Source organism: Camelus dromedarius, chromosome 8 (assembly GCF_036321535.1).
Source record: "Camelus dromedarius isolate mCamDro1 chromosome 8, mCamDro1.pat, whole genome shotgun sequence".
Lineage (NCBI taxonomy): Eukaryota > Metazoa > Chordata > Mammalia > Artiodactyla > Camelidae > Camelus > Camelus dromedarius.
The window spans coordinates 28,267,159-28,288,049 of NC_087443.1; the positions used below are offsets into that span (position 1 = coordinate 28,267,159).

Below are 20,891 nucleotides of genomic sequence, written 5' to 3' on the forward strand. Positions count from 1 at the left end.
AATGTGGCAAAATGTTTATTGGTTAATCTAGGTGAGGGGCACACAAGTGCTCATTATACCCTTCTTCCAATATTTCTGTAGATTTAAAGATTTTCAAAATAAAGATGAAAACGATAGTTTTTAACACAGTCGGAAGGGTTCACTTAGGGGCCACTTTCTGTCACTCAGATGTCATCTTCCTATAGCCTCTGGCCTGAATTACTCACGCCGCCTTCTGAGTCCTCCCCTTAAGATGGAGGGACTTTGTGGGGGTTCGAGGGGTCTTCCCTAACTTAGAGATTTTGCTTGTTGTCTCTTTTGCACAGTAATTCCATCAAGCTGGTGAATCTGCTGTCCATATTTATCAGCACGTGGCTAACCGCAGCCGGGTTCATCCATTTGGTAAGTTATCCTTAAAGACACTTCAGTTCTGGCTTTTTCTGAAACAAGCCCCTTTCTGAGTCTTTTTATTACCTGGGAGACAAACTTCAGACCAGCTGTAGAATGCAGGCAAGGGCGAAGCAACTGCACAACTGTCTGGGTTTCCAAGCCTTTTACCCTAAACTAGTTCCAAATGGTGAGTCATGTTCACACTATTAACCTGCGTTCTTCAGCTCACTGCTGGGGGCTTTCATGGTTTTTCACCCTGTCTGCAATAACCCCTTTGAGCCACAAGATGGCAGTGCTTCCTCAGCAAACTTCTGGAAAGGTTGGCAACCAGGTTGGAAGTTTGACCCCCATCTCTTCGTAAATAACAAATTTACATTCCTCAATGTCTCTCCACTTTCCCCTTCCACAAAGCCCCCTTTGATTCTTTTTTCTGATTACTTGTCAAGTTATTTTGTATCTCAAAAATGTTAATTCTTTTAAATTAACAACTCCTTTGAAAGCCCTGTATTATTAAGTCAAGCTGCTCTCACCTCCCCAAGGCAGATTTCCCCTTGCTTTTAGGGAGCACAGCTATTGTGGGAAGTGTGTTTTGTACAGACACAAACTGTTACAAGTGGAGGGGGCCTCGTCTAACTCTGAAGCTTTGAGTAAAGACGCCGCTCTCTTGCTGAGCCTCTTTCGGCATAAGGAGTGGGAGGAGGCATTCTGTTACCTCCCCTTGGGATTTTTGTGACTATCTCCTGGAGGAAGACTGCTGGGCTGTCTCTCAGCCACTAGATCTGATGGTTCCCCACCTATGCCTTTATGCTGATGGGATTTGGGGCTGAAATCACCTTTAGATAATCACTCTGATTCTGCCAAGTGCCCAAATCACAGATACGGAGGATAGTTGGTTGCTTTCAGCAGCAATGACCTCACCTTACTATTGTGCGAAGTGCCTTCTGCTTCACTAGGAAACCTCCATGGAAAGGGCACATTGAGGACAAGCAGTGATGTGTGAAAGAGGCCAGGTCTTGGAAACTTTCTTCAGAGGTAGAGCTGGAGACCTGGGGGCCAGGAGGTCAGGGACCAGCCATCCACAGGGACCCCCTCTTGGCAGGTCACAGGTGTTGGCCATCCCACGTGTTATAGGGCTGGGATGTGGGGTAGAACTGGAGACCTAGCCCCTGTCTCTCCCTCTTTCCTGACAGTCTCGAAAGTAGCTCTCCTGCCTACCTCACAGCTTTGTTGGCTGAGTGCATATATAATGGGAGGACAGAAAGTGTTCTGTGCTGTCTAAAGCAGAGGTGGGCTGCCTGCAACCCTGGGGCTGATCCTCTTCACACCCATTGCCTCTGGCTGATTTCCTGCTTCCACTGCAGAGTTGGGTTGTCCCTATGGAGAACAGAAACCCTAGGGACCACAAAGCTGAAAATATTGACCATCTGACCCTTTACAGACAAAGTTCACTGACCCTTGGTCTAAAGGGTGTGCAAATGTGGATAATTCTCACGAGCTCACATTTTGTGCTCTCCAGGGGAGATCCCTGCAGCCATTGCTGACATTCTGTGAAGCAGGGAGAGCCTAATCAGACTGCAGGAGATACTGTTTGGGGTTCAGGCATGAGATCTGAAGGAGCAAGGTCCCCTGGGCATCTCCTTGGTCAAAATGATGAAAGGAGGAGGCCCCCTGCGAGAAGATTCAGAATTTCTTTGGGACTGAGCAGGAACTCACAGAAGGGCCAGGGCAGTGGGGGCGGGGTGCTCTCTGGCTCTTTCCTGGGAGAGAAAGCTGTAAACCGTGGCTAAAGGCAATACCCTAAAGTTCTGCTGGTCTCCTGTCTGTAACAATGAGAGGAAAAATGGCCTCGGGATACATTCCTCAGTTCCTTCCCTTCTCTGCCCCCATCAGCGGAGCAGGTGGAGTCCAGTCCACCTCCTCTGCTCTCTGCTCAGAGGTGGTGCGCATTCCTCAACAGTTGGGGACAGCAGACTCTGTGGGCTGAGGGTACCGTGCATCCGGAAGCAACCTGGATGCTGGAGCTTTGGTGTTGCTGGCTAATTACATACATAATGTTTTTCCTTTCTCTCCCCGGTCCCCTCGCTTTAGGTGGAGAATTCCGGGGACCCTTGGGAAAATTTCCAAAACAACCAGGCTCTTACCTACTGGGAATGTGTCTATTTGCTCATGGTGACCATGTCCACTGTTGGTTACGGGGATGTTTATGCAAAAACGACACTCGGGCGTCTCTTCATGGTCTTCTTCATCCTCGGGGGACTGGTAAAAACTCTTTATTATGATGTTGATTTTTGTAGTCATCAATATTTTCTATTATCCACTTTCTTAAAGCTTGTGTATTTGATACTGTGTTTCTGCAGAAGTGAGTGACTGCCTTAGTGTTAGAATCAGGTTAGGTCAATCCAAATGCAAAGGTGACTTTTCTGCATCCTTCTTTAGTGTATTGAACTCGTTTCCCAGAGACCCAGGTACGTTGTCCTTGTCAGGGACAGCCGTGTGTCCCAGAGCAAACCTAATTATCTTGAGAAAGTAATGCTCACTTACCAAGTGGGAGTGTCTGTGCCTTGGTAATATAATTCAGCATCTGACACTCTGCAGGGACAGTTGCTATCACCTGACCTGGTAGATACGATGATACTCTAGACAGTTTGCGGTTTCAAGAGCTCCCCGCCCCCTTCCTGGACCTCCCAGAACTTCCAACAAACACTGTGGCTGGGGCCTTGCCCAAAAGAGAGGGTCCCCACCCCAGAGGATGGAGAGCCCACCGGTCTCCTCCGGGTGGACATCACCACGTGACCTGAGTACGGTTTTGTAACTAGCCAACCGACTGCCTGACAGCGACCCTCCAGGGATTTTTTTCCTCCCACTTTGTAAGTCAGAAAGTTTGCTTTTGTGGTCTGGGCAGCTCATCACAGTTGGTTAAAATGTAATTTTCAAGGGGGATTTCTGGCAACTCATTAGCAATTGCTGCCTTTTGTCTGTCAAAGTAGCTCCTTTTTAAGTTGAGATTTTTTTGCCGTGTGCGAGGTAAGCGATTAAGATCCTTATCCGCACACAACTTTCCCATATGTACACCACACACGCATTTATTGAATGCATACATGTCTCTGTTTGGTATGCATGTGGCGTATACATTTGAAAAATGTATAGAAATGGATGCGTGCGTGTGTACATTAACACAGTGTTCCCACAGCATCCGTGAGGTCCCTGCAAATAACGAGACCCTCGTATCCAGCCACAAGCACAATGTTTGTTGGACAAAACATGGCAGACTTGTCTCTCCTGGCTATCCTTTCCTCCCATGTGATCTCCTAAATTTACCTTTTGTGCTTTGTAGTAATTTTTTTAAATAGAAAAGTTTATATATTTTTACATCTTCTTTTGGTCTTTATTGTCCTTAATTGCTCATAAAGGCATGGATGCTTATTTGAATTTTAATTAGAAAGAAAAGTCTTCTCTTGAAATTGTGTGTGTGTGTGTGTGTGTGTGTGTGTGTATTTGTGTGTGCATGTGTGATTTCCCCAGCATGCACACCCTGATTTCTCTTCAGGAAGAAGAGCTAGATGTCACCTTGTTTATTCCTGTCTCCTTTATATTTTTCTTGACTGTGACTTTTTTTTAAGTTGTCTAGGTTGGCTCACATTTGTTTTGTCCTGTGTATTTTCAGGAGCTTGCCCCTTTTGTGGTTTTATTTTATCTTTTTTTTTTTTTTTTTTTTACCATCGAACATATTAATATGTACCTTTGCAGTTCTAATCCTTTTGTGTTTTCAGATCTTAGTACCCACCCCCCCTCTGAAAAGGTCACCCCCTTTCTTTGGCCTGTCTTTTTAGTCTCTCTTCTGTCTCCTATCTTCTCCTCAGGCCATGTTTGCCAGCTACGTCCCTGAAATCATAGAGTTAATAGGAAACCGCAAGAAATACGGGGGCTCCTATAGTGCGGTTAGTGGAAGAAAGTAAGTATGCCAAGAGGTTTTGCTGCCTCCACAGTGGTAGAATCCTCTCTGCATGCCATTTTTTTTTTTTTTTTGGCTCTTGTTTCTTTGTTTCATGCATGTAGGCAATGTTTGCCCGCTACGTGCCCGAAATTGCTGCTCTCATCCTGAATCGGAATAAATTCGGCGGGACTTTTAACAAACATGGAGGCAGAAAGTAAGTCAGTTGCATCAGAAAGGATGTGGTTGAGTGACTTTCAAGAGCCCCTGTGGCCGTGACACCTGAATCCTGCCCCTCTCCCACCCCACCCAACGGGCCTCACTCTGTGTGGGGTGTGATGTCAGAATTACCCCAGGAAGTGATCACATGTGGACCCCACTGCTGAGGCCAGTTCCCATTCACAACTTTCTTCCCTAGCCATCTTTCCAAGAGGCGTAATGAATTTATCCTGGAAGGGGTCCATAGATAACTGGGCCCATGTTTTCTGTTCTGATCCCCAACAAGTCAACCAAGCTCACTTATTCTTTATACCAACTAGATAAGTGATGACATTCTGGTTTCTCAGACTGAAGTGAGGCCATCCTAGGGGGGTTTGTGCAGCAATGACATGGGCTCACACTCCAGCAGGGAAGTCCTAGGGAGAGCAAGGGCAAGGTCGCCTTGGTTTTGGGGCCACCAGGCAATCTGTTTTCTTTTGCCACAAGGCGCTGGACTTGTCCTCAAAGGGACTCATTACTCAGTTGAACTTCCTCCTGGGCAAGAAATAGTGTATTTGTGGTATGTCAGAGCAGGGCACGCCGTTCCTGATGGGTCTTTTGCTTGGTTTCCCATACACGGATGCTTTCTTCTGGGGACTGTTGCAGTGTGTGCTCAGATCATTTTGTCAACATCACTGTCAATGTAATGGGTCCACTGTCAACCGGAAGTTTTGCTCCTAAGTAGACGCAGGGCCTGACCGCTCTGTCCTCTGCCAGAGCACCATCTCGAGAGGAGAATCTTCGAAGGGAGGCAGGGCTGGAGGCAACCATTCTGTACTTTTTTCTTTCTGAAGCTTTTTCTTGGGCACTCAGCTTTGTTTCCTTTCGAGTTTTTATTTTTGTTTTAACTTTCACACAGTAGGATGTCCACATCTTGAATGTACAGCTCAGAGATTCTGTACCTATGTTCACACCCAGTAACTACCCCCCAGATCAAGATGCAGAATCGTTTCATCACCATACTCCTTCCCACTCACAGAAGTTCCTATCACGGAACTAGGGGTTTGTTTTGTTTTGTTTTTTTCTCATGCATTTTTAAATGAACTCTTGAATAAGCCTATTTTGTTTTTAAAGAGAAAAATAAGAGCGGTAGCATCTCATTTCCCTCCATCGCCTCCTCCTTGCCTGACAGTCACGTTGGATGGAGCCAACCTCCTCTCCCGTCAGTGATCCCATGGCATCCCGAGCTCAGGTGTCCAGTCCTCCGTTCAGAAAATGAGGAGGTGGGGAAAAGGACTCATTTTCTTGAACTACCCACAGGACGCCCGTTTCCTCGCAAAGGCGCAGAGGACAGCGGGCAAGAGGAGGCCAGTTGGCGTCTTTTCCATGGAGGCAGCACAGCCCCCTCCCCTCTGATGGAGTCCTCCTCTTTCTATTACCCTAACAGCGCTGGATGAGATAAGGACCAAGCTGTTCCCATTTCAGGGCCGTTGGTTGGATCCAAAAGGCCAAATAAGTCCAGAGATTTCCATTGGTCATTTATTCCCTGCCAAGAGGAAAACAGCTTCTCCGTCCTTTTTGCCCTGAAGGTGCGGACAGGTCGCCATAAAGCAGAAGGTGTGCGAGGGGCTCGGGCCCCCTTTACGGCCGCCCCACCCCACTGTCTCCGCCGGTGCTTCCCCATCACTCACTGCACCCGGAGAACTCAGTAAAATCAATTGCCCTGAAGTTTGTGTTGAAAACATTTCTTGACTCTCACTCGAGGTACATTCCCCCTCCCCCCACAAAATAGCTTCCGTAGCCCAGTGTGTGTAGGACTGGACGCTTTTGTGGATGGGTGACCCAGCTGAGACCCTGAGACCCATGGTCACTGCCCTGCTCCAGTCCATCCAGTCCTCCCTTTGCCTTGTCTTCCCCTCCCAACCCTGCATGCCGATGGCTTCAGATCACAGACGTCCGGCAGCTTTTGTTCTGGCTGCATCCCCGTCATCTTTTATCACCGCTTTTAGCCTGCTTCTCTCTCTTTCTCTCTTTCTTCTCCTTTTATGAAAATGCACACTTTGCTTTTAATGTTCACTTTGTGTTCTCCGATGTCCCCGGACCCTGTGGACAGAAAGTAGGTTCTGTCATCAGCACTGGGACTGCTCACTTTACTTTACGCATTGTTTCCTGGTTCAAAAGCTAATTACCAAGTAGTTTAAAGAAGCCCTTTGGTCACTTAGATCTTTCATCAGAAAATATAAGCTTGGGAAAGGAGCGGTAATAAAGGGCCATTAGCACCCTTGGTTTGATGTTGTTTTTCCAGTCAGTGGAACAAGATTGATGAAATGTTATGTTTGGCCAAAATTTGAGTTTTCATTTGGAATTCAGTGTTGAGAGAATGGGCTGTCAGAATCAATAAGTTTTCTTTCGCTTGGGATATGGGCATGTGGTAGTAATTAGCAATATAAGGTCTTTAGTGGAGCAACCAAGCATGGATTCTGGCAGCAAACATAATGAGAAGCTACAGTTGTTCTATTTCTAACGTCAAAAAGTTTCCAGATAAAATTAAATGCATTTGCAAAAGGAAAGCAGCTAAACTTTGTTGAAAGATGGAGTTCAGACTCTTAAAATAGCCTGCTTCGCCCCGTGTTTTTGTGTTTGCATAAAGATATATGCTTTATTCATGGACACACACACATGTATCTGTTGTCCCTAAGATTTCATCAGATGGATGCCTGGAAAGTCATTAAAACACACACATAGTTAAAAGATTTGTTTATATGTGCATATTTTACTCAGAAATAACCTATCTAACAATATAGTAACTTGTCTGAGAACTCAAGGTAATGCATAACCTAAAGCTACAGAGACACAAAACTTGGAAATTCAAAGATTTTTTAAACGAAAAAAAAAATTTAGGTGGTGAACCATGGGGTTTTGTGTATGCAACACCCAGTTTCAAGACTTTGGAGCGTGTGAAGATTTCATGGTACACCATTTTCAGAATGAATCTATGTGTTTGGCATAATGTAAACACTTCACGTAGCATCGCCAGAACATCCTCACCACCAATACGGCATTGAGACTCACGGAAGCTTACTCCAACGTTCTCATCAACATTTCTCTCCTCACCCTTCACAGGACACCCAGAGCCAACAGTAGGTGTAGGGAGATGTGTGCATGCGTGAGTGTCAGCCACTCTCTAGTTTATCTATTTGATGTAGGGGGTGCTGCTGAGATTAGGGACTTGGGTGTCAGTAGCCCAAAGATTTGATTAGCATCTGGGGCAGGCAGTATCTCTCTGAGTTTGAGGTCTTGGGGTCAGTTAGCTTCTTGGGCTGACATGCCAGATCTTGTTCAAAAGAGGAGCCCTCCTGCAGCCCAGCCTGCCTCCTGAGGTGACTGCCTTCCCCTCCTCCCCTTCATGTAAGCTCGAAGCTGCTCAGAGGTGGGCGGGCAGAGGGCTAAGGCTTCCATGGCCTTTGGGATCCCAGCTTGCTCTCCTTCCTCCCACAGCCCCTGCTGTTTCCCCCAGAGATTGCCTCTCTGCCTATGACTCAGCCTTCTCCTGGTTAGTTGATGAAAACTGACAAGATCATGGTCCGAGGTCACATGGCCAAGGGCCATGGGAAATAATCGGCCACAGAAAGGAATCCATCTGCTATAACGGCCTTGTTAGGGGCGGCCGGGTTGAGGTGCCATCCAGACCTTGTACTTCCCATGACGGGCTTTTGGGGCTCGAAACTGAGGCAGCCCCAGGCCAGGTGTTGGGGAGAGGGAAGAATGGATAGGTGTGGGAGGACAGAGAGAGAGGGATGGACAGTTGAGGACAAGGAGTAAGGGAAGGGGAACAGGAAACTGAATGTAATTTACTTGCAGGAAGTTCCCCTGGCTGGATGGGTCCCTGTGCCCACCTTCTGCTTGGGGAGTAGTTACCACAGACTAACCTGGTTCTAGCTCCAAACCAAGAAAGCTGTCTGTGAAGCCTATGTGCTGTGGCTCCTTTTAGAACTCTTCCTTAGAGAGACAGAGGAGTGCCACACACTTCCGGAAATGAGAACATGAGCCCACACAGCCCACGCCCTGGGGCTGCCTTCTAGGACAGTAATAATACCTACATTCACCTTCAAACTTCCTCGTCCTCACGGCAGCCATGTGTGGCAGGTGCTTCCCTCATCTCCATTTGCACTGACTCGCCTGGCTTCACACAGCTAGTACAGGGTGGACCTGGGATCTGAACCCAGGGGCAGTCTGCTGCACTGGGCTGTGCTTCCCCATACACCTCTCCCCAACACCTGGCCTGGGGCTGCCTCAGTTTCGGGCCCCAGAAGCCCGTCATGGGAAGTACAAAGTCTGGATGGCTCCCCAACCCGGACCCCTATAACAAGGGGGTTATAGCAGATGGATTCTGCTGCTCCAGATCATCCCTTGAGGCCCCTTTCTGCTCTAAACTTAATGAGCTATCATTGTGTGCTTTCCTCCACCCCTGCCCATGGTGGGGCCAGAACACAGCACACATGATGATGAGGGAGAGAAAGGCCTGAGCCTCACTTCGGGCTTGTCTCCTCCTCCTGCTTATCGGGTGCCTCTAAGGAGCCTAGCCCCAGGGTCAAGGACCGAAAGGTGGAGAGGGGACGAGACCGTTTCTCCTTGGATTTTTTCCATTTCGTTAGACCAGAAATGTATTTGCCTTTTGAGCGTATCTAACAATGAGGGGCTTTCAAGGATGGACAGACAGATAGCTGACCAAAATGAGATCCGTGCCTTGTTTGTGTATTTCAACACGCTCATTCCCTCCCTGGCTCCGTCCTTTCTGGGAAGGTCATTTCCTAAGGGACCCGCCCTGGTGGATGTAATGATCTGCCAGACTTGGACTCCCTCCTGGGCAGAGCCTACCTGCACATCAGCTGAAGGAGAGCGTCCTCTGCCTGGTGGACGTGTCCACCTGCGCCCTTCGCTTCCTCAGCTGGTCTGCAGCACCGCTCAGAGCACTTCTTTGATGTTGGTTTCTTAACTGTCAGTGAGAATTAGAGTAGCAGGAGCCCCTCCTGGAAAGTCCTGGGTGAGCTATGCACCCTGAGTTTATTTCATAGCTTTTAGTGAGAATCTTAGCCCTCGGGAGGCTGCATCCTCCTGGAGGGAGTTGGGGCAGGTCTCCCTTCAACCTCAGGTGTGGCCTCAGGGTTGTCAGAAGAAGCCTTAAAGCCAGAGAGGTGGGCAGACTTTATCATGCTTTTCCATTTAAAAATGAAACAGAGGGCTTTTTATGTTCTTTAATGTCAGGGCTCATAGGGCTCATTTAAAAGAAAATTTCAAGAACAAAGAACACAGAGCACAGTTAGTTCCCTGCCTCACTGTCCGTCTGTATCATCACCTTCGCCGGTCCCCTCGTTCAGTCCACGGACGTTCACTCAGTACCTCCGCGTCAGGCACGATGCTGGGAGGCGGTGGGCGCGGGGGACTCAGGGGTGAGCAAGTTACTCGTGGAACCTGCCACGTGGAGGTTACAGTCTCCGGGAGGTGACAGGCAATAGCAAGAAAGAAAATGCCAAGTACAGGTTTTAATCCATGCAGCTAAAACTCAGAAAAAAGACATAAGATTCTTGTAGAGCAAAACAGGAATTATTTACAGGGATGACGTGGTCCAGGGAGGTGACACCTCGGAGGAGGGGCTGCTGCAGCCTGTTCGTCAGCTACCCAACCAGCTTTTATTGCTGTCGAGGCTGAGGGGAGCTAACACGTTAGACTTTAAAATTCATATTATAGGAACTTCTCTTGCACACTCCGGTCTTCAGTTCTACCCCCGCAGGACTAAGTTTCTCTCTCCAGCTCTATCTAGTTTGCCTGTAAGAGTGCTCTCCTCTGAACGACCAGGAGAGGGCATCCTTCCCTGGTTCCCCATTAACGGGTCACTTTATTTTGTATCTTGCATCTCCTGGACAAGCCCTTCATCTGCCTCTGCATCCTTTGTTCCTTTCTGAGACCACGCTCTATTCCCTCCTGCCTGGCTGTCCATTTTCTCCACCACTCAGGTTTTGCCCACCTGGTTCTAGACCATTAAAAAAAAATTGGAATCTTAACGATGTGCTGTGCCAGAACTAGCATTATTTATTTACAAAGATTTATTTTTATCTACCCCCTTGCCCTAGTCCACTTCCTCCCTCCCAGGAGAACTAATGTGAGTCGTGTCTTTATCTTCATCTCTTCCACGTATGTTTATTGAGTGCTTGCTGCACACCAGGCCCTGGGGACAAATGTATTTCTCCACACCCATAAACGTCTCCAAACACACCACGTCTCACTTTAGCTCTCGGTTACATTGTTTGGCCACCAAAGTGGCTGGGGAGTTCGAACTTAGAGCTGGTGGAAACCTCCCCTCTTGGTTCCCGGAGGTGACAGCCTTCCTGCAATAACATTTCCTTCTCTGCTCTTTCTGAGCGGGCCGGCCCTCGTGCTTGGGAGTAGGATGTAGGGCTGATTCTGTGGTCTGACCACCAGGTCCTCCCTTTCCCATCGACGTGTACCTTGGGCAGTACTCCCTCCCCCTCTTCACAGCCAGCAGGGTTGGGGGGGGTGCTGGTCCTGTGAGAGATGTTCCCTGTACACTGCCATTCACGACGCCTGCATCACAGACATCACTCTGTCTGAGATGTGACCGACGCTCTGCATCTTACACAAATGGTTGGGATGTGATCAACGCTTTGCATTTTACACAAACTTCCATGCCTCCACGAGTCAGCCCTTACAGCCCTCTCGTTGCGGGGCCCACGTGGTCCCCAGCCTGAACTCTCAGCAGTATTTTCAGATTCCTAGATTTTAAAAGCCATAAATTAACAAATCATCAACATATCACCAGGAAGGATCATCTGGTAGCCATTCTAGTCAGAAGGAAACACAGGCCCCAATAACTGATCTTCACAAAGATATGAAGAACTGTAGACAGACAGATACAGTAAATAAGAAGACAAACAGATAATTCAAGTTGACAGGCCATCTTGGACTGATTAGGCATTCTGCTTTGATTAGCCTTAAAATTTTGGAGGGAGGGAGAAAAAAATGAGATTGCCCTAATACTTTGGAAAAATGACCCCTTGACTACTTCTGAAATTCAGTACCGAGGGGCAGATACCAAAAGCAAGTGTCAATAGATGCTGTATTGTGTAATGTAAAGTGCCAGGTATCCCTTTCCAACGAGAGGGGTCTTGGTGGGTGTGGATGTGGGCACTTCTTTCTCTGCATCTGCTTTGGATTCTTATAAACCACATCTTCAGGCCTTTCAAACTTGAAGCTCTATTTAAAGAGACTTGGATGCATATTAAATCAATTTCCTGATAATACAAATGGAATGAATGCTTGTCTCTGTCCCCCCCCCCGCCCCACTTTTCTGCTGTCTCTCTTCCCTTCCACACACTTATCAAAATGTTCCAGCTATTGTTCTGAAAACAAGAATAGAAATGTAGGTGGGAGATGAACTGTGTACCTAAAAAAAAAGTCATATTTAAACTTAGACTTTTGCGCTCAAATAGTCTTTCTTCCATTAAAGAAAAAGAATTCTGAATATGACTTTTCTAATTATAATCCCTGAAGATTCTTTCTGCTTAACCTCACATTTGACTGGGTGAATCCTTGCTGGGTAAGTTCTTAATCTAAAGAACAAACACAACCATCTGAGACTAAGTTGCGCTGTGTTTTCTGTCTTCCTTGATGTCATTCATTCTGATAGAAGTCTTTCCACAGTTGTGCAAGGCGGTTCCTCATAGATTTGGGGTTTATCCCATTGATGTTGCCATCATGCACTGAAAATAAACCAGGAAACTCTAACTGGCCAAGTCCAGTGTCTCTTTTTATTAAAAAACCTTAGAGGATGATGCAGCGTGAAACTCGTGGAAACTCGATTCTGTGCCTCTCAGGGTTTGCGCCTCCACATCTTGTCCTGGGGTTGTGTAACAGTGACTTGCTCCCACCCGCAGAACTGTAGGGGCTGCTCCAAATGTGCGTTCCCCTTGTCAGTAAAAGCCATCTTATCTCCCTTTCCTCTGCCTTCTTAATAAGCAGACATGTTCAGAGAATAGATGGATAGGCGCATGCCCATTTCTGTGAGAGGTGTTATGACCTTAGCCACTGATCTCTTCTGGAAGTACCTTATGGCATTCAGAGGAAAGCTGCAGATCCCGGAAAGGACAGAGATGAGCCAGAGAAGAAGCTCTGGGATGTGCAAGCAGAGACTCAGAGAAAGTCCACTTGGGGTTTCACCATCAGGATCAGTCAGCTCCCACTGCGAACTTAGGGTCACTCCACTCAAGATCAAAAAGCTCTGATTGGCCTACTTTGTGCAAAGAGCCATGATTAAAGGTCCCAAGACTGCATCTGATTGGGGAGAGGTCATTCTCCAAATTAAAAATGAGGTGCTATTGACAAAAAGAAGGGTGCATGCTGGACTGGTGAATACAACCAGTGTGTCCTACACTGAGGTTCTCAGCACTTTTTTTTTAAGACTTGGACTGAAGCTCCTTTTAGCCAACAGGATACAAAAGGTGTGTGGTCATTGCAAGTGCCCGGTGTAATTTTGTGATTTTGGATGGTGGCGGTACCGACACAGATCCCTCTGGGTGCTTTAGGTCCTGACCATCTGCACAGGATGAGATGCATCACCTTTGTACAGAAGGTTCTGGTCCGGTCAGGACATTCCAGGATTCTCTGCTGGGACTGCCAGTAGTCTGTCCTCTGACCTTGGGGCTCTGTTTTACAGAGGTGCCTTTGCTGCACTGTTGGGATCTATTTGCTCAGCCTTCTGCCCCCATTTAGGGAAACAGCCAAACAGCCTGTCTCCTCCAGAGTAGCTCTATTGACAGCTGGATAAGATGATTACTTTATTTTCTTCCTCCCTAGGAGGGAGAAGGCATTTCCTTCCTTTGTGATTAGCAGAGTACTCAATGTGGACCCTGGGTAGGCAATTATTTTATCTCCGAACCTCCTTGGATTTTGTTTTGTTTTGTTTTTGGCTTGCTTTTGTTTTTCTTTTTTTTTCATTTGTTTTAACAGGAAATAATTAAAGCCAGGGTTTGGGATTGTGAGCTCCCTACCCGTCACAGTGGTTGTGTTTTCATTTTTATCCTCCTTACACATACTGTTCTCTCACCTGGTGGTAGATCTGAGGTGGCAGAATCAGTCAGTGATCTGCAGCCTTTAACTAACTGTTAAATGTCTTCTAGACTGTCTATGACATAGGGTGTTCAAGCCAAGCACGTAGCATCAGCCAGTCCATGGGTCAACAGTTCTTGGACGCCCAGCAAGTTTGGGAGGTCCTGAGCTGGGTCCGAGGGTGACAGGGAAGGACTGGGCCCACTCGGCTTGGAGTTGAAGCACCCCATGTGGAAGGAAGTTCCCTTTGGGACAGGCTCTCAGTTTAGGAGGCAGTGGGAAGACAAGACTGGAATTAGCCGTCTTCCTTTTGGGCAGTGGGGTCATCAGCCTTAAGGGAAAACCTGGGTCACAGGACATGACCCAAATCAAGGGAGGCTGCCCCTGAAAACACTACCAGGTAAGACAGAATATAAAGCCCAGAACCTTCCTAAATCTCAGTTTGCATGAGAGAGGCTCATGGAGAGAGAGCTTTGTAGACCCTGAATGGTTCCGGTCCAACCTAGGAGGGACCACATGAATCTTTGTGTACTGACCACTGTGTGATTTGGATTGTGGGGTCTCTTGCCAACCCTGCGCTGCTTTCTAAGTGACAAAATGCTGTCAAATTCCCTTGGCAAGTCCTTCTTAAAATTCATTCCTATCTGATGCGATTTCCAGCGGTGGGAGGCGTTGGGGCAAGAGGTAGGACGAGGAAAAAGCGTGATTAGAAGGCTCAGCAGAAAGACAGAAGAGGTTCTAGCATATGTATTTGATATAAATATTACAGTTTTACAGAGACATCTAGATCAACATGTGCCACATTTCATCCACCTCTTTGACAAAGTGAGCACCATGTATTCAGGGAAAGCCGTATAGGATTTTCAATTTACCCTGGATGATTTGTTGTGACAGGATAGCTATGGGCTTTTTAAGTTCTTTATACTTGTTCCAGTAAAAATGGATATAGGATCTTTAAAAATAAACAGCCCAGAGCTGTGCATTTTACATCATCTTCCTAGAGTGAGGCTCTGCTAAAGAGAGATCTAAGACCTCCCTGCCCTTGTGGGACATGATGCAGTCGGACTTGCCTCCGTCCTCGCTCTTGACCTTTCTGGGGGCGGAGGGTAAACAGGGAACTGAATTAGGAAGCTATCGCAGACATCTGGCCAAGACAGAATGGTGTGTGCTTGGGTAGGGCAGAGAACCGGAATGCTGTGGGAGGATTCATCCGTGTCTGTGGGTGCAGCCCCGTCAGTCTGGGGCTCTTTATTTTCTGGTGACTGGCCCCAGGGCACATAAGATGGGTGCCCCCTAGCCTCCTGATTCCTAGCCCAGACTCCTTTCAGGAGCACCAGCTGCTTTGGTTTCGAGGGCATCAAACTGAGTGGGTAGGTCTGTCCTTGCTCGGGGACTCCTCTTGCACTGATCTCTGGACCTCAGTTTCCACATTAAAATAATGCGGGTGCTGGACTCAACATTCACCAGGGGCCGTTCTGATAGGAAGATAAACGTGAGATGTGGACAGGAGCCCATCACTAGATCCAGCATAGACCTCTTTTTCAAAGGCCATTCCTGGAGTCTTTTTAAAAGTGTGTAGATATTAATATGTTCTCATTGAGCTAAACTCAACCTCAGATCTCTGGATGGCTCATTCCCTGGGACCTTGGAAAGCTTTGTCTGGAGGCCTCCTCGCTATCCTCCTCTCATGCCTCCTGCCATGAGTCAGTTCCCCTAAGCGATCCATTCTGAGAGACCCTGCTGGAACTGAGCTCTGAAACTGACATTCTGCCTCTACTGGGGCATCCTGGCCTTGCTGGCCCATCTCCGAGAAGGGAGTGGAGGGACTGAGGGCAATGTGTGGCGTTCCGCTGTGGAAGTGGAGATGGTTGCTAATTGAGGGGGCACCCCAATGTGTATTTAGTGACGATGTGCCCGTGAAACAAGCAGTTGGTAGTTTCCTGGTGAACCCTGGTAGAGTTCCTAACAGGTATGCATCATTCTGACCAAATCCCACTCAACCACATGATGCCATCCCTGCCTGCTCCCTGACACACTAGTGTTACCCACTCCTAATTTGATCCATCCCGTGTTTGGGAGCCTGTACCCAAACTAGGCATGCTTGCTTACACTGGATGAGTAACTCCTTCCCACAAAATGCCATCAGCTACTATTTTGGCCTTTAAGATGCTTCTTCATGCATCTGAAATGGATCTTTTCATCCAAGCCATTAACATGAGTTTATTCCAAAAAAGAGTTGTTCATGGGACTTTATAAAACTTAAAAAAAAAATCAAGAAGTCTGTCGCATCAGAAATGGTTATTGATTTAGGTTTGGTGGCCATCATCACAAACCTAGTGGCCAGGCCCTGTACACCTGTCATTAGGATTGTCAGTAGTCTGAAAAGCTCAAGTCCAGAACCACAGATGGGAACAGCGTCAGAGTCCTTCATAGCTCTTTCCTAAATATTCCCTGTTGTCAACGGTTCATTTAGATTTTTGTTATTTTGTGGATCCTTGGGCTGGACGTAGCATATAATGTCTCAGATGAACTTTTGCATCACCTTGCAGCCCTTTGGCTCGCCGCATTGTGTGGCTTCAGTTAAAAGCTTGGTTTTGAGTTTCTGCTGTTGCTCAGCCTTTGCTGTCTTGAGCTGGCTGGCCTGGCTCAGCACCTGACTAGGTGCAGCTAGAATCTAGTGATACTACAACATAGTGATGCTTTACGTGAGGTTCATTCCTGTTCATCCCAGTCCCCAGGACAAGCCTCTCTCCTGCCCCAGGGAGGACCCTGCAATATCCCCTCCACTGTGTCCAGGAGGACCTCTTATTGGCCCAGCATTGTCTGTTGTGAAGGAGCAGAAGCTGAAATACCCAAGTTTCTGCTCTCTTCACTTCATCACCTTGGTCTTTGTGAGAGTTAGAGTCAGAGACCTGGATCATGTCCTGGGCAAGTCACTCACTATTTACTGTGGGATGTCAGGCACTTAAGGAAATCGAGGTTCAGAGACGTTATTTGAAAAGATGCAGATAGTAGGAACCCAGGGTTGTCTGAGGATCAGGTGAGACTCCAGGAGCCATAGAGTGCTTTACATCTGCTACATCCTGATTTACAGATATCACATTTAATCATGCTTACAATGGCCCAGACTCTCCACTAGGCCCTTCACTTGCATTATCTATTTAAATAAATCCTCAGGATAACCTCATGAATCAGGTACTAGCACCAGCCCTTCAGAGACTCTGGCTTTATAGTTGTAAAATGCAGAATTGGTGCCTTGCCTGAGACTATTTAGTTATTTAGTGTGTGAGCTGAGCTAACACAGGGCTATCAAAGTATGACTCTCACATGGTAGATTTGTAGGTGTCCAGGAACCCAACAGAGATAATTTTGGAAGAGGTTCTTTTTGGCATTCTTCAAATCATGCACCGTGAACAAGCATCACTCAGCTTCCAAGGAGGGCACACCCTGCTCTCAATCTCAGAATATTTCAATTATATTTTAAATCACTGAGGATGTGAGGAATTCTGCTTCTCTTTTCCCAGCAATAACATCCTTCCTCAAACTATTGCCCTTGGAAATTTCAAGAGTCCTGAAACTATTTCTGGAAAATAAAATTTCCCCTTTCACCATTCATCCCCTGCACTCCTGCAGGGCCCCCGGCGCTCCCTCAGATCCGGGCTGGTGGGAGCAGATCTTCTAATGCAGATGCAGAGTTAGAGAGGCAGCTCTTCTCCCCATCCATCAATTCTAACTGCATTCAAACCTTTTCAATATGTGGGCTCCTTGATAACTTCCACTGTATGGAAAACAAAATGGAGGGAAATGATTATTGGCACAAAAGGGGGAAGCTGTAAATCTTCAAATCAGATAGAGGACAGATTGGAACAATATGGGTTCTCCAAGGTTGCCATGATAATGTACCTAATAACTCTTCTTGGGCAAAAAGGCAATCTGCTTTCAATCAATCTCCCTTTTTCTGAGCAAAAATACCAATTATGTTGAAGGAAGATTTTTTTTTCCCTTCCTTTTTGATAAAGATGACTCTCCACCCCGGAAGTCATGCTGTAGCTTAAAGATATATATTTTCAATTGTCTCGAGTGGTATTGGACAGCTAGCACCAAATGAGAAAAGTCAATCCTTTTTTTTCTCCCCTCTCCTGCCAACATTCGTCTACTTCTTAAGAGAAGTGAAAGCTAATTAAAGGCTTAAGGGATAATATTGATTGCATTGGAATATATTTTATATGTACCCAGCACATTTTCAACTAAGAGAACCCTGACTCTTTTCTAAGGCTGAATAAATCAGCTGGCTGAGTCTTTGATTCAAGGGTGAGAGGGTGAACTCATCTCCTTCCCTTCCACTTCTTACACATCTGTCCTGGAGATGAATGATCTCAGAAGAGGAAGAGGGAGTGCTGGCAGATGTTCATTCAGTGCTTTGCATACAGGATGGGAAGGATGGATGTACTGGCACTTCCCCAGACCTATCATTGATTTGAGTCCAGCTCTGAATGATAACCAGGCTTATGCTGGTATAGAACTTGGAGCTTTGCAGTCCTTGGTGCATGAGGGTGGTGGGGTGGTATTAACCTCTCAGCTCTGTCCCCTGTTGAGTAGGGATCAGTAGCTTGCCCAGAATCACACACATCCTTGGTGGCAGAGCAGGGAATCAAGTCTGGCTTACTTTCAGGAATAGCCTCAACCATATATCTAGCCCATACGTTGGATTCGTACTGGCCTTGTTCTCGATCATGGAATTTTGTGGGCAGGGAGCATTAGAATCGCCCCCAGCAGCCCCACTGCCATTTGTGAAGAGGTCAGATCAGGAGGGAGATCCTGTTTCTCCATCATGTTCTGAACACATTGGCAAGCTCAGAATCAGAAATCTTCAGAATCTGCAGATACACACTGCTATATAAGAGAGATAAACAACAATGTCCTACTGTATAGCACAGGGAACTATATTCAGTATCTTGTAATAGTCTGTAACGAAAAAGACTGTGAAAAGGAATATGTATGTATAAATGAATCACTATGCTGTACACCAGAAACTAACAACGTTGTAAACTGACTATACTTCAAAAAGAAAAATCAGAAATCTTATTCAGAACATGCATATTCATTTGCAGCCTGTTTTGTCCATATAAATGCACACATGCCACAAGTAACCCTTTAAGACATGACATGATGAAAATGTATATTATCTAATTGTTCAGTTTATATCATGGATTCTGACATACGACGTGTTTCAGGAGGGAGTTAGTCATGCGGGTTTGGGGGCATACAATTTGGATGGGTGGCCAAAGGACCTTCCTTAGCCTAGCAGTGCTGGCCAGAGAGCACAGTGATCACATTAAACGTCTCTTCGGAGGTAGCCCGTTGACATCCTTCCCTCCCCCACGAGGGCCTCTGCTAAGTGCAGCGCCGTAGCAGTAACAGCCCATAATGGTGATATTATTAACTGCATCGTGCCTATTATTGATTTACTCTTTGTTCTGCATCATTATCCTTTCACCAATGAGTTTACCGCATTATTCTCACATACTTAGTCAAGCACCAAATTACAATGGAAGGGCAGGCTCTTGTAATGGCATCTCATGGAACATTACATAAGTGATCATCACTGCCTCCTCCTATGAGCTGCCTCCAGCCGCCAGTGAGCTTTCTGCCTTATTGGAACGTGCATGGAGCAATTATGAAGTGCAGGGGGCCTAAATTTTTCCCACGAAAGTACTGTGCTTCACGTCCGCCACCTGCCCGTGCCTCAAAGCCCAGCCAGGGAGCCAGCCTCTGTCTGCCACTGTCAGCCTGAGGGGCACAGGAACTTGGGCTGAGGCTTTTGTGCAGTCTCTCTACTGGAAGCCAGCAGGCTTGGCAGTGGGGCTAACTCTCGCACCACAGGACTTACTCCTGCTTGAGCATCATATATAATGAATGTAAGTGGCCACAGTCTAGCCCGGTGTCAAAGTCACGTTGGTCCAGGAGCCCAGAGATGTTGGGAGCACTGTTCTTCCAGTAGTTCTGGAAGATGGGTCCATCTCCTCAGGGGGAGCCGCTGTCCCCAGAAACAGAAGTCCAAACCACCCTGAAACCAGGCAGACAATTCCATCCTCATCCCTTCCTAGCTTTCCCCCATCGTGAGGTAAATTTCTTTGTTTCTCATGGAAATCTCAGGCACCCTGAGGAAGCAGCTGTCTGGGGTCGCACAGCCTGCGGCGTGATCTCAGATTCCATAGGTGTCCCATCCCCATTTAGCCCTGAGTAATGCTCACTTACCGTAAAGTGTTACCTGCCCCCATTGTCGGAGGAGTTACGGCGGAAAAATGCAAAATTTCCTTTTTACTGCTTATGGCCAGCAGGGCCCATAACGTGTCAAGCCGCACATTAGCCACCCTGATAAAAGTCCGCTTTCTTACACACAAAATCATCGTTTCAGCAAGATTTGTTATCTCATTACCTGATAAGCTCTATGTCATAAACCAAGACTCATTCGGTAAATCTCCTGGGAGGATGCTTTGTGGGCAGAAAGGGAGAGATATGAATCTGCAAGGGACTTGATAATGCAGCATTTAAGCGCGAGCATAATGTCACTTATTGTTAAATGCATAAAACCACTTGGCCAAACGGTTGGGCTTTTAATAGGATTTTGTGCAGCATCAGGTGAGAAGCCATATGCCTTCTCTGTCGAGGCGTCTCTGAGCACCTTCCCGCACTGCTGCTGCTTTGCCTCACAGCCCTCTGGGGAGGGGAGCTGGGCTTTATGGAGGCCTCCTCGGAAGAGGCGAATGTGTCCCTGCAGCTGCGTGCTTCCTCTATCTTGCCGGGGTTGGGTGCCGGGTCCTCGCTGGGCTGCCCTCCTCTCATTTTCCTCTCTCATTCAGGCACATCGTGGTCTGTGGACACATCACTCTGGAGAGCGTTTCCAACTTCCTGAAGGACTTTCTGCACAAGGATCGGGACGATGTCAACGTGGAGATCGTCTTTCTTCACAAGTAAGAGGCCTCTGCCGTTTGAGACCCTCCACCCAACCAGGCGCCCCTGAGGAGGACTTCCTGAGTGTCTGTAGGAGGGGTGACATGAGGGTGGCATTGAGGTACCAGGCAGAGTTAAATCAGCCATGATCTCTGCTGGCCTCGTTAGAGAGGACAATGTGGAAGCAATGGAAAGGGAAGCAACACACTAGCTCAAGGTGAGAACAACACCTGTCTCTATGGAGGCGATTCCGGCCAATAACAGTGGGTGGGGTTCATTATGGGTCAAATATGTCATTACTGTCCCCTCAGCTGTC

General features: G+C 47.2%; 1 protein-coding gene across 17 annotated transcripts in view; it reads left to right on the plus strand.

Annotated features, from left to right (window-relative positions):
- The window catches only part of KCNMA1 (potassium calcium-activated channel subfamily M alpha 1), a 711,615-nt gene that overhangs the window by 482,626 nt on the left and 208,098 nt on the right, over positions 1-20,891 (plus strand). For 15 of the 17 annotated variants that reach the window (XM_064488015.1, XM_064488018.1, XM_064488017.1 and 12 more), the window contains exons 7-10: positions 306-381; positions 2,458-2,628; positions 4,230-4,321; positions 20,485-20,595. In XM_064488015.1, coding sequence (XP_064344085.1) covers positions 306-381; positions 2,458-2,628; positions 4,230-4,321; positions 20,485-20,595 — 450 coding nt within the window. Of the gene's footprint in view, positions 1-305; positions 382-2,457; positions 2,629-4,229; positions 4,322-4,425; positions 4,518-20,484; positions 20,596-20,891 lie in introns of all 17 variants that reach the window. The other 2 variants (XM_064488021.1, XM_064488022.1) reach the window with 1 other exon arrangement.